We start from the raw sequence: 14,422 nt of genomic DNA, 5'->3' as shown, positions 1-14,422 counted from the left end.
GGGTTGGCTTGAAGCTCCACCGCCAAGAGTCCTGGAGCAGACCAGGCCCAGTGGGCAGAGCACTTCGGCATGTGGCAAGCAGGCTGACAAAATGGCCGCCGCACCCGACAAAATTGACGCTTGCCCGATACCACACCGAGCAACGGAGCAGGTGGAAAAACGAGTGTCAAGGTGGGACTGGTATCACCCAGGTATGTGCCCTACGGTCTATCCATCGTTAGCACAGGGCAGGTTCCTGCTGCATCAGATTGGACAGGATACGCATCGGCCTCAGCAGCCTCACGCCACTTCGTCAATATCCCCTGCCACCCCACTGGCCTGTGAGGACAGGTTCTTCGAAAGTTTCCTCGGGCTCTTGATGGGCTCCCTCAGATGGGGGCCATCCTCAAGGATGCCATCAGGGACTGGCTGCCTCAGACCTCTCCGACCGCACCCATCGTCATTCCTCCCATGGCTGTAGTGCCGCAGGCCTCGGCTCAGCCCACAGGTCAGCCGGTTCGGTACCAGCCTCCGGCTCTGGTCTCCACTCCGCAGCCCTCTGCACCCAGCTCTCCTTGAGCGCCGGACCAGCCCGACGCTCAGGTGGACACAGACGAGGAAGAGAACCCTGACACACCATCATCCAAGGCCTTCCACTAATATCTTGCAGGCTTGGCAGAATATCTGGGCCTTCCTCAACCCGAAGTCGTGCAACCAGAAGCAGGACTGCTCAGAGGTCCTCACTCTACGCCCCTCGGCTAGATCGGGGATCCTGATGCAAAAGGATGATCCTGGCTAAAACAGGGTGGCAAAAACCCCACTCTGCACAGCCGGTCAATCGACGACTGGATGCCAAATACAGGCAAATGGAGGAGGATACACTCTTGCTGTCAGCCCACCCTCGGCCACACTAGTCAGTGATTTGCTGTGGTGTCACTCTACTCAAAGCCTCAGTCGTCCGCAGCCACCTCGTCCTCGGCGGTGCTAGGCAAGATGATGATCTTGGAGGCGTACAGGAAGAAGCTTTATTCCAACGCTTTTCTGCATCTTCGTCAAGCCATCGCGGATGCCATGCTGGCAGCCGTTAACCAGAGGCTTTGGTGGGAAATAGCCAACTTCCTTCCAGAACTTCTAGTGCAGAGCCAGTCACGTTTCAAGGCAAGACTGGCAGAAGCTAAAATGGTGGCACAGCACCTCATGTAGTCCACCGTGGCCCACATTGACACCTCTGGCCGGGCCATAAGCATTGCCACCGACATGAAGACGCCTGTTAGGCACGATTGTATGCAGTACCCTTTGGGTGCACGAAAACAACCCTGACCTCCTGGCAGTAGGAACCCAACCTTTGGTATAAGTCTGTACTACACAGGTTGGTAGCGTGTTGAGCAGCCAGGGTTATCTCAAGGGGGGTCAATGTGAGCTGTAGGGGAGTTAGAGATTCACAGTGACATTTATTCATATAAAATCTTACACACAAAGTTTCTTGAATAAACTATTAATGTATTTAACAGTCAGTTCGAATAAGCCGCCTTCAGAAGGGAGCAATATAAAAGCAACACATACACTCCAAAACTACACTCGTAGTTCGAAATCAGTAAAGACCCTTTTGGGATGACCCACAGTCACAACCTACACCCTCAAGTGACTTCAATAGCTAGGGTGCTGGGGACCTTAATATCTTACTGTTGCATTTAGAATACTTTTAGAAATTGGTCGAAGGACAGGTTATTAGAACAAACAAGAGATCACAAATATTCTTAAGCAGGCAAATACTTTTGGATCCCCTAAGCAGAGTCATTCATTATAACAGGTTAAGCCAAATTCAATGGGCAAAAGTCTTATATGGGCTGAAGCACTTCTGGTAGGTAAGTAAGAAAATTATTTGCACAGTGTTTTAGAAGTCTTTGAAGAAAATAAGAATCAATGTAGGGCCACAAGCTTTTGAGGCTTGCGAGTAGTAGAAGATGCAAGCAACTCAACAATGAGAGGTAGGTTCCCTCAGACTTTACAGTACCTTTGTATTGAAGAAGTGGTGCAGCAGATGACTCCTGTTCCTGTGCAGCTCTGTAGATGTCACTGTTCTTGGGCCTCAGTCGTGGGGACAAGAGGGAGGACTTCTGGGGACTCATGCACTGCAATGGGACGGTCACTGCTCGCAACCGGAAATATTTCCAACAAGTGGCACTTCAGTGTTTCAGCTCCTCCCGACTACCGCAAATAGCAACACAGTGGTTACTGGCTGTCAAGGTGGACATTCCTTGCTTCTGGGGTCCCGCACTCTGTTGAGGGGGCTCAGGCTTGGTCAGTCCTGCTTCCTGGGAGTCCAGAGTATCTTCCTGAAGCTCTTGGCCAACTTAAAACAACGCACACAATCTGGTGTACCTCTCCCTTGCGTTTCGGTTTCCAGCAGCATCTCTGTGTTAATGCAACCAGCTCAGAGAGAATGTCCCGTTGGCTTAGTTTGGAGTTGATTGGTCCCACCAACTAAAGGGGAGAAGTCGTACTTGCAGGGGCTTCTGTCTATACGAATTTGGAGTTTCTGCACAGCAGTAGGGCTTCACCAGGCAAACCAACGGTCCAGGAGTTGCAGCAAGTGTCCTATTCAAGTTCTTCATCGGTTCCTTCGTCCAGTGGTCGACTCTGCCTTCCAAGCCAAAAGCCTTGCCTTTTTATTCAGTTCTCTTCCATTCATTCCAGCCTAGCTGTCGGTCACCCAGCAGGGTGGCTGTCCTTGCCGCACAGTCAGCCGGCCAATCCCTATAGAGTGCATTTGGCTCTCCTAGGAGACTAAGCACAGGGAGCTTTGGGCACTCCCTTCACTTTCTGCCCCCACCAGACACCCTGGAGCCAGAGGTGGGCTTCACTCGTGAATCCCGCCAAAGGCAAAGCGTACAAAGGGACCAAACCTGGCTTGGCGTGCAGTCAATCTCAAGAAGGACCTTTCCACAAAAAAATGCCCTTGGGTGCTTTACTGCAGCTGCAAATGCAGCCTGCTGTAAATGTACACCACGGTAGTTAAAACAGAAACACTGCCACCAGCCATTCTTCGAGGAAAGGTTAACATAAAAATGTTTCATGAGAAGCTAGACAAAGGGGATACTAAGTAACCCCTCCAGTACCCTATTTTAAGATGGTGTGTGCTGGGTCTAGAAAGCTACAAATGTAAGTCAAGTCAATTTCACCTTACTGCTCTGGGAAACAGTAGTTTATCCCAGATAATGTATATAAACATTTGGGAAATCTGTAAGACTTCCCTGTGCCACTGCACAAAATGTCAAATATTCCTATGGAGTTTGTCAGACTCCTTAACCAAAAAAAAACAGTGTTGAAAAACACATTAAATAAATGAGTGGGGGGGAAAAAAAGGCTCACACTCTTTCCAGGTACATAAAGAAAGTCTTCAAAATCCAGCAAAGTTGCAGGGGGTCTCTAAGGTGGAGGGAATTGGCAGATTTCTGAGAATTCTCCCTAATGCCGCCTTGGCTCCGGGCTACTAAATTTAATCTGGATGTCCAGGAATGCATATTGGTACTTCCGTTCGAGGGTGGCAACCTCTTTAACTCCACCACAGACGAGAAGCAAGACAAAAAGAAAAACATTTTGCAAACTGCAAAGTCTTTATCCTTACGAAGGCCACACCCAGGCATACACCCAGTCACAGCAATGCTCCAACAAGGGGTGTACATACAGAGGGTTGTGCGGCTTCCAAGACGCGAGGTCCAGGCAGCCTGACCGTTCGCTGATTCACTACCAGTGCAAGCAACACAAAGGGTGGGGGGGTGAAGAGTAAGGGCTTTTTCCAGTCCCCCTGCTCCGCGACAGCCTCAGAGGGAAAGAAGGCATGTCACGCCCCTTCGGGTCCACGTGTCTCCGGTGGGGGGCAGGCTTGCTCTCCACGCACAGTTCTGGCATCAGAATTTTGCGGACCCCTGGATCGTCTCTGTAGTATCCACGGGGTACCGCCTACTTATCCCTTCCTCCCCTCCACTTCCACAGATTGGCACAGCAACTCTGTTGGCGGAGATCCGGTTTCTTTTCGAGAGCCAGGCAGTGGAAGAAGTTCCAGCCTCCCAGTGAGGATTGGGCTTCTATTCCAGGATTTTCGCTATACAGAAAAAGAACCAGGTTGGCCTGAGAGTTGTCCACGCTCAACCTCTCCCTACCCCTTCAAAAATTCAAGATGGTTACGCCAGCACTCATAGCGGAGACGTTGTGCAAGGGGGACTGGATGTGCTCCCTGCATCTGAAGGACGCTCATCTACACGTCCCGATTTGGCAGCCGCATCCTTTTCCACGATTCAAAATACTGGGATACTGCTTCCAATAGAAGGTACTTCCCTTCGGCATCAACTCGGCACCCGGGTTTTTACCAGACTCTTGAATACTGTGGCAGCCCTCCTCAGGGCCCAGGGCCACCACATCTACCCATACCTCAGACGACTGGCTCGTTGGGGCTAAATCACCAGAGGCAGTGCACCACACTTCTGAATCTCTTATGAGCACACTCCACGACCTGGGCTTTTTACTCAACCTCAAGGAGTCCCAGCTGCAGCCTATGCAGAGACTGACTTTCCTGGGACTCACCTGGGACACTTGCTCCGAGTTTTCCCCTCGGAGAACAAGATCACGGCCATCAAGAGGGCCACTGCACACTTCCTCAGCCGAGAAGTAACATCGGCCTGGTGGTACCAACTCCTACTGGGTCTCATGGCAGCGGTCCTGTTGGCCGTCCCCCACACAAGACTCAGGATGAGGAGGACACAGCTGCACTTCGCAGCATCATGGAATCGGGAGCGGGGCTCTCAGACAGAGCCAATCAACTTTCCTCCTTCTCTACACCCAGATCTCGCACGGTGGTCCGGTGACAGCCACCTCCGGATGGGCAAGCCCTTTCGGCAGCCGACCCTACAGGTCACCATTACGGACTCTCTTGAAGGCTCGGGGGCCACCTTGGACAACCACAGCGTCCATGGAGTCTGGACCCAGCAGGAGCAGGACTACCATATCAACTGGCTGGAACTGAAGGCCATCTGGCTAGTGCTCAAAGCTTTCCTTCCGATCATTGGGGGGCAAAAGTCATCCTCATTCAGACAACTCAACCAGCAAGTTCTATGTCAACAAGCAGGGAGGTACCAGATCCCCTCCACTGTGCAGACTAGCAGTCAGCATGTGGGAATGGGCCCTGGAGAACATCTACATCATGGCCGTCCACTTTCCAGGGGAGTCCAACTTGGAGGCGGACAACCTCAGCAGGCTGGGAGCGGACAATTACGAGTGGCAATTGAACAACCAGGTGCTGCTGGGGATCTTCAGCAGATGGCAGCACCCCAAGTGGATCTCTTTGCCTCCTGGGACAACAAGAAGTGCCAACAGTTCATGTCCTGGCAGGGGCAGGGCCGGCTCCCTGGGTGACGCATTTCAGATTCAGTGGAGCGGCATGATGGCATAAGCCTTCACGCCCACACCGCTGGTCCACAGGGTGATCTGCAAGATAAAGGAGTTTTGCCACCTCAGCGTCATTCTGATGGCGCCCATGGTTTTCGGAGCTGCTCTTCCTCTCGGACAGACCAGCTATTCACCTTGCTACGGGCCCAGTCAATCTTCTGGCGTAACAGGGGCGGGGGAAGGGTGATCCACCCCGCGGGACAGAAATTAGCCCTTGCAGCATGGTTCCTGAGCAGGTCATGCTAGGGCACCTCAGCCTCTCACAGGCTAACCTAGGAATCATCCAGGGTGCAAGGAGCAAGGCTACCAGGACCCAGTACAAGAGTAAGTGGACTAGGTTCTGTCGCTGGGCAGACTCTAAGGAGATCAACCCCTTTACATGTATGCTGGACGACATGCTCTCCTTCTCGGCGCACCTCACACACTCTGGAGTGCAGGTGGTGTTGGGGAGAATTCTCATAAATTGTTGATTTTCCCTTACCTACTGAGTCCCTCAGCAGCTTTGCTGGATTCATTTTGTTCAACTGGTAAGAGTGTGAGCCTTTTTTCCGACTCTTACATGTGTTTTGCTATGTGTATTTCTACTTTTTGTGTGATCTTGGGCACTGGAGTCTCACCTACTCCAGAGCAACACACTCTTCCATGTGTGTTAGACATCACCTTCAGTGCAGTAACACAGGGTTGTCTTTTAGACTTCCCACCGACTCCATTTTCTGGGGCTGACTGTCCCCCAGAAAAAGATAAAGTTGCCATTAACTTTATTTAGTCACTTTCACCACAGACCCAGTATACCCTATCTTCCATGGAGTATTGGAAAGGGTTAATTCTTACCCCTTTTTGTCTGTCTCTCTTGGAGCATTGTTTCGCTCCCTTTACACCAAGACTTGGCTGGTGGCAGTGGTATCTACCCTATTTTATATACTGTGGTTATCTTAAATAACCATGGTAATGTTTTAGGCTATTATATTAGCCTCAAACATAAACCCACTTGACCATATGTTTTATTACGGTTCCGGCTGGGTTTAGTCACCATTTTGTTTTGTAAATGTCTTTCTCGTGTTTTACTCTGCGCGCCAAACCAGGTTTGGTCCCTTTGTTCATCGCCTTTTTGCGGGCTTCCACACAGAAGCCCTCTTTTAGACGCCTCAGAGTCTGGGTAGGCAGGATGTGAGGGAGGGATCTTCGGACCCCTGCCATGGGTTCCCTTGGTAACCCAAGTCGCACTCTTGTCTGATTGGCTTAGGGGACTGGCCTTGCCAGGCCAGCCACCCTGCTGTGTGATTGACAGCCAGGCTGTATGAATGGGGGAAAACTGCATAAAAAGCCAGTCTCTGGGACTCGAAGAGCAGAGTCGCCACTGGAACGAAAGAACCAACGAGGAACTGGAAGGAGAGGACCCCTAGAATGACTGAACCGCCTGGTGAAACCCTGCTGCAGGTCCGAATCTCCAGAATCCGATGACTGGGAAGATCCTCCAGGAAACTTCTTCCCTTGAGTTGGTGGGACCAACCAGTTCACCCAAACTGCAGGCCAGGACCCCTACAGTGGTCCGGATAGCCAAGAAGGGCGGACCCTGCTTGGGTTTTAAGGAGCGCACCTTTTATTCGTCGTTTTGCTCTGCTGCTGGTTTCTTCCCTGGGTAGCACAGGGCCCTCCAGTTTCCTCCTTCGTGTCAGTCCGACAGTCGCTTCAGGAAACGTGAGCCTGCAGAACTACCAGGAACGTCTGCCTCAGCTACAGCTTCTTCTCTATTTTAAGGTACTGTGTAAATCTGGTTGTTTCGTTCAGCCGCAGTGAAAGTGTTTGAAATCTTTCTCCAATCCGAGGGCTTGTCCTTCTCTTCTCTTTGAACTAACTTTTCTACCAACCATCCTCATCCGGAAACCGTGCCACAAACTTTGCCGCACAGTACACTGAACTGTATTATCTTGAGCAACAGACTTTTGAACCATTGACTTTGGCCCTAAGCCTTTTCTATCTGATTTTAACCTTGTAGTCTCTTGTTCAACTGCCCTGAGTACTTACCTGTTGGTTTGATCTAATTTCTAATAACTTTTGTCTTTCCCTCCCTTTTAAATTGATGGAGTGCCTTTTCTCCCACTCCATTATGTGAGCTTAACTTGTCTGGAATTTAAAGGAAGTTGTGTGGTGTATTAAGATTGTGATTTTTAAACTGCTTAGAAGAGTGAACTGTTATACACCTGAAGAGTGAAATACATGTATATTCTTTTACTCGAAAACCTTGAGTCAGTGTTTGCCTGAATCAGTAATTGCTGTTCTTTGTGTAACTATTTGATACTTCTCACTTACTCTTGATAAGTCTGGCTGTTAACACTTTAACTGTGTAGTACAGGCTTGTACCAAAGGTGAAATTGTACTGTCACTTGTAGTCTTAATTGTATGTGGTGTTCCCAAAGCGTACTGCATATAATTCTGCCTAACGGGTGGATACCTGCCGCACGTATTTGGCGGCCATAGAGGCCTACAGAAATTCGGAGGAAGAGGTATTTTCCTCTTCCAACCCGATAATCAAGAGACATTTGACAGGCCTCGCCGGACTGTATCCGCTGATTAAGAGGCCACACCCAGTATGGTACCTCAGTATAGTGTTGGGCGCCCTGGCTCACAAGCCGTTTGAGCTAATGGCGTCCGTGGACATCCGGTTGGTCACCATTAAGACAGCCTTGTGAGTGGACCTCACTTCGGTTTGCAGTGTCAACGAAATCCAGGCGCTAGTCGCCTCAGAGCCCTATACTACTTTTCACCAGGATAAGGTAGTCCTGCGGACGGACCCAGCATTCCTACATAAGGTACCTTCCATCTAAACGAGGAGATAGTGTTGCCTATGTTCTCTGCTGAACCGAAGGACAAGGCTCAGAGGGTTCTGCACTGTCTGGATGTCAGACGTGCTCTGCAACTTTACCTGGACAGGACCAAGGGCTTCGGCGCGTCAAAACCGGGATATCTGGTATCAAAAGCCTCTAGAGCACGATGGATTGTCTCGCCATCAAGGAAGCATATGAGGGGCAGCATAAGGCACTTCCAGCTAACATGCAGCCCATGCGGTCAGCGCCAAGGCATTCCGAAAGGTCCCGTGGCAAGTCATAAGCAGGGCGGCAACACGTGGGCTTTCTGCAAGCATTACTGTTTGAATGCCTGCTCTAGATCAGACTCTTTCGGACAGTTGTTTCTCAGAAACCTGTTTCCTTAAGGAGGGTCTCCTCTCCACCCTAGCGCTACACTCTGTTGTAATCGCCCATACAGTTTGGAGGAAAGGGGCCTGGACACCAGAGTAATTATAAGTTACTCACAGTAGTGACTGACGTACTTAGTCCATAGATCCCTTTCCTCCATACGTCCCACCATCCCCCCCCCAATGAAACTGGCGTCATTAGACACCATTAAGATATTGTCGATGCGTCTATGGGGACTGAGGTGAGGCGGCGGCGTTAGGGTAGCTCATGGTCCCAGGGCCGCACCCCCACGCTCCTCTAAATTTAATGGGGAAGATGTTTTTTTTTTACTGGTGAAAAAGGTTCTGTCTCCCGTACCTAGGGAGGGACACCCATACAGTATGGAGGAAAGGGGACTAAGGACTAAGAGTTCTTTAGTCACTATGGTGAGTAACTTATAATTGATATTACAAACACGCCAAATCGTCCTTTTTCGAAATTCAAAAACATTATGCGCAATACTACGTGCCTACCACTAGATGTAAACCTGTGCAAAGTATGTGAATCTAAGCAGATACAATTATCAGACCTGTTAGGGTCCAATATCTGTGTATTACTGAAAGTAGTTGAAGTAATTTCTGTCTTTTCCCGCTATACTAAATGTTTGATAAGGTCTGACTTGCCTAGAAATACTCTTCGTTTTCTAAACAAGGTTTATGCTTTGGTCTGTGTACCTTTAAGCATTGTGTTGTGTTTTTATAATGTGGTTGACTCTATGACAAAGTACTTGCCCAAGACTTAACTTGTATTTATAAAAAAACGTTTATTTTTTTTATAAGACTTCTGGTCAAGTATTTCTGTTGAACTCGTGTTCCTTCTTACAGCCCCCTCTCTCTCCTAAGATACCCTGGCTGCTCTGTCTACGCTACCATATACTCTGGGTGTACAGCCTTATACTAAGAGTGGATTCTTGTACTGTCTCAGTTGAAGAGTTTTACTTTGGCTTAAGAAACTGTCCTAACTCCCTGCCTCCTAGCTACAGCCTAACTAGCTGCTGTGCTCCCATTACTTTACGCCGTCCTTCAAATTGATCAGTTTTCATTTTCTGTTTTTCTAGTTCTGCATTTTTCAATTGGTCAGTGCAGAGAATAACCGATACAGTCTGGATCACATATCAACATTGTTCACAAATCAAGTAAGTGTTAATATCATTTATTTTTATTCTGTACATAAGATTTTTAGCTAGTGCCACACCAATTTCTTTTTCTTTTCTTTCTTCCACTGTACTGCACATTTTTGACTGCAATTTCGGAGATGGGGCATCTCCTGAACACCAGTGACTATCCTGTCTAGTTTATCTGACACAGATGGAATTGTCCCATCTTAGTCACATAGAATCAGAGTGAGATTGAGGGCTCTGCTGCTTAAGAATTTGCATAAGCATAGCTGCAGAGCACTGTAGAAGAACATCATGAGAACACCCATTGTTCTCTTGTTGCTTTGTAAGCAGATGTCCATCCTATCGTGCAACAGTAAGACTAGGTTCAACAGACGGAGGTGGAGGCAAAATAAGTATTGGGCGTAGAGTGTGAGCTAATGGATCTTGAGCTAGACAGAGGCTGGAACTGCTTTTTCTTTCTCAACATATTGCTATTGCATTTGAAAAGTGATTCAAATCCAGCAACTAACAGGATCATGAACTCCCACCCTAACCCTGCAGTAGTACAGCAATCAACAGTTAAGTCAATATAGACAGTAGGTGTTGCAGATCCTTATATCACTGTAGTTTTAAAAAATCCCACTTGGACAGGCCAAAAGTCATTTAATATATAAATTCTAATAACCCACGATTCTGGTGTTGGGCATTAAAGGTGGGGGGAAATCAGAGTGTCCCTCTAGATCCAGTAAGATGCCCGAAAATGCAGTGTGCTTGTTCATCCTCTGCATATTCTCTATTGTGAATATACAAATCCTGTTCGTCCTACCCATTGCCTCATGTCTACTTGCAACTTAACAATCACCTCATTGTTAGTGGACTTCCATTACAAAGCTTTTGCCTTTTTGGCAGAAGCAAGACCAGTCAGATAAACTTGGCAGTTAATTTCCATGCTTCTTCATATTTACTATTCCCCTAGTAAATAGTTTCATACAAGGAAACAATGGCCGTCCAGAACAAGGCATAAAACGAATTAAATCTGGCAGGTGTCTGTATGCTTGCTTGCCAACATTTAAAGGCAATACTTTTGAACCTCATATCTTCCAGTAAGTCCTTGCTCTTGTCATTGCAGTCTGATTTGGGACAAAGCAGACCTTTCATAACGTGGATATAGAATTCCCACTATTCAGGTGGTCATTTATGGTCTTGTTTACAGTATGAATGTTGGGTTCTTGTGGAAACCCCCAACAAGGCATGTCTAAACCTTGTACTAATTCTAGCATATTCCAAGAATTAATTTGATCCCAGCTTCCATTGATGTTAGGGAATTGTACCAAGGCAAAAAGTATGGAGCGAACAGCCTTTACATTCTGCCATCTTGCAACAGCTAATTTCCCTGTCAAGATAACCATTGCCAGTGCAATCCTTGCTTCTGTGAGGCACTCATGGTATCAAAAGGAGAGTCACAAACTAGAGATGCAAGTTCAACAGCTTGATTTATAACTGTGCAAGGGATTGGAAGCTTCCTAATTGGCAAGTTGTTTGAAGCCATCACTTCACCACAATTTCACCTTGGGACAATGGGATTCGAGGGCATAGGGACTTAAGCAGCACAGTTTCCCCAGTGAGTCACACTCTGGCTTACTGGGGCGTGTCAACAGAATGTTCTGACTTTTCATATTCAAATGTTAGTTTGGACTTTCCAAAAACAAGGGTTGCAAATTTTTTCCACAAATACTTCTTCGTCTTGAAACAAAACCTTAATTGTCACAATCTTTCATAAAGGTCTTGGATACCCTTACCCAAGCTTTCTTGGTTGAAGACTTTTGAGACTGCATAGGTTTGGCTTCTGGCTATGCCTGACCACTTAGACAACTGTCTTTTTAAAAAAATGTTTTTTATTAAATTTTGAACAAACAAACAGTGCATGTTCAACAGTTTCATTACACCTTTTAAATTTCCTAACCACTACTCCCACTACCCTACCCCCCCTTTCGAGTCTATCATCTCGAGTCATCAGATTCCACACCCTGTGGTTCAGACTCCTCCTCAACAGGTTCAGTCGGGTCATCTAATGACCCAAACAGTCCGGCTATCGGTGATTTCCAGGCCATCAGGGACTCATTCTCCTCCTCCCCCCGTTGCTGCACGCCTCTTGCCATGCAATGGTTTCGGCTTCTGCCCATTTTTGCAAGTCTTTCCACCACACCTCTATCCTCGGCACACGGCATGACTTCCATCCCATGGCAATCCTTCCCTTTGCAAGCACATAAGCCAGGTCCCTTAGTCTGCTTACATGCCTGAGTTTCCGTGGTCTGGAGAACCCCCCCCCAGCAGGCAGGCCCATACCGTGTCCACTACTATCTTGACCCCTCTTCCTTCTAGTTTCTCTTTTACCCCCCTCCAGAACCTCTCTATGATCGTGCATGACCAAAACATATGCACCATGCCTGCGTTCTCTTCGTCGCACTTGGGGGGTGCTTGCCGACCTGCATTCTCGAACCTCGATATCCTCCAAGGCGTCATATAAGCCCTATGTGTTATGTAAAGCTGAATCTGTTTCAGTTTCGCGTTTTTAGACACCTTCTTACGATACCTTTGCACCCGTTCCCACATCCCATCTCCCATTTGGGCCCCAACTTCCGTTTCCCAGTCCAATCTCAGCTGCGTGACCTCCTTCCCCAGTTTAGACATCAACATCTCGTACAGTCTGGAGACCTCATGGCCCCCCCCTCAGCTATATCATATATAACATCTATGGTGGCGTCCAGTTCTTCCTCCAACAGTTTCGGGCCACATTCTCTTAATCCTCTGTACCATTCTGTGGTACGTGATGTACTGGCCTTCGTGCAACCCAGCCTCCTCCCGCAGCCCCTCAAAGGTAGCACAAGAGCCCCCCTGCCAAATATCCCCCATTGTTGCCACCCCAGCCGGCTCCCACTGGGTCCGGAGTATCAGTCGCAGCTGAGCGTCTGCCCCTGTCAATACCACCAATGGCATCTGCGGCGAGCATGGGGACGGGTTCCCCATCAATTGGCATGCCCTACACCACACCTTCGACACCCGCAGCATCATTTTAGGGCGCCCCACCATCTCCGCCCTGGGTGCCCACATAACTTCTTTCAAATAAAAGGGTGCACAATCCCGCCCAAACAGCCTAAATTCGGAGGTCTCTTCATCAGATAGCCATTTGGCCACATATTGCAACTGGCTCGCCACATAGTACGCCTCGTAATTGGGCAGCTTTATACCCCCTTTGTCATGGAAGTTCTGGAGCTTCCATAACGCCACTCTGTTTCGCGTGCCATGCCACAGAAAGTCCCTACACATGCTATTCAATTTGGCAAAAAACCCTTTATGAATCGGATACAGAATATTCCCGAAATAATGTAGGAGCCTTGGCAGGACCACCATCCTTAGCATCGCTCCCCACCCCATCATCGCCAAAGAAAGCTTCGCCCAAAACCGCATGCATTTCTCAATTTTTTGGATTGCCACCTCTGTATTACACCTATGCTCCTCCCCCACAGTGTGATATATATCTATCCCCACGTACCGAAAAGTACTAACCGCCCACTGAACCTGTAAGACCGGTAACCTCTCCGCTGAAACCCCTGTATACCCCCTCCCCCCCCAAACGGGGACAGACTAGACTTCTGGGGGTTCACCGCTATGCCTGATAGCACAGCGTATCTGCCAAGCACTTCCAAAATGTACTGGAGGTTCTCCTCCGGATACCGCACATACAGCAACATGTCATCCGCAGATAGGGAGACCAAATGCCGCTCACCTCGATGCCTATGGTGTCATATTGCTGCCTTAAATAGATCGCGAGAGGCTCCAGGGCCAAAATGTAGAGCATAGGTGACCACGGGCATCCTTGTCTAGTACCCCTACTAAGCTGCCACCTCTCTGATGTCACAGATCCCGTCTTTACTCTGGCCAGCGGTTCCCTATACAAAATCTCTGCCCACCTTGCATAGCCAGGCCCTAAGCCATAGTGTTTCAGGGCCGCCAGCAGCCACGGCTACCTGACTGAGTCGAAGGCCTTGATCGCATCCAAGGACACGATTGCCATTTCCTCCTCACTTCCGCTGCCAAACTCAATGATCCTCTGAAGTCGCCTCTGATTGTTGGTGATGTTTCTATGGGGGACATAGCCCGTTTGATCCGGATGTATTAGCTTGGCGTCTTGGTTCAACAATGACACAGGTCTGAAGGAACCACAGCTGCGCCCTGGTTTATTTGGTTTCGGGAGAGGTACTATAACAGCCTCTCTGTGACTCCGGCAGGCGGCCCGTCTCGAACGCCTCATGTATCATCTCTAGCAGCGGGGGGAGGACCTCTTCTATATATACCTTGTAAAATTCGCTTGGGAGCCCGTCTGTCCCCGGGGTCTTACTAGTAGGCAACTGCCTCACTACCTCCCCCAGTTCTTCAAAGGTAATCAGGGAGTCCAATTCCTCTCTTTCCTCCTCACTTATCCTGGGCAGGCGCATATCCTCAAGCGTTTCTTCTATCATTGCCCGGCTACATTCCCCCTCTTCCTCGTATAGCACTTTATAATAATCCACAAACGCTTGATTAACCCCCTCCTGGGTGTCCTCTACGCTACCATCTTCCCTCTCTAGAGTTCTGATTGTAGCTCTGGGGCTCTCGCTCTTATATA

General features: G+C 48.7%; 1 protein-coding gene across 1 annotated transcript in view; it reads left to right on the top strand.

Annotated features, from left to right (window-relative positions):
- The window catches only part of NUP160 (nucleoporin 160), a 1,937,143-nt gene that overhangs the window by 296,080 nt on the left and 1,626,641 nt on the right, over positions 1-14,422 (top strand). Inside the window, exon 8 of the mRNA XM_069623088.1 lies at positions 9,715-9,792. Within this exon, the coding sequence (XP_069479189.1) occupies positions 9,715-9,792 (78 nt within the window). The remainder of the gene's footprint in view (positions 1-9,714; positions 9,793-14,422) is intronic.

This window comes from Ambystoma mexicanum, chromosome 11, assembly GCF_040938575.1.
Source record: "Ambystoma mexicanum isolate Mex_15411 chromosome 11, UKY_AmexF1_1, whole genome shotgun sequence".
Taxonomy (NCBI): domain Eukaryota; kingdom Metazoa; phylum Chordata; class Amphibia; order Caudata; family Ambystomatidae; genus Ambystoma; species Ambystoma mexicanum.
The sequence above is the reverse complement of the archived record's forward strand: the minus strand, read 5'-3'. Positions and strand labels throughout refer to the sequence as shown.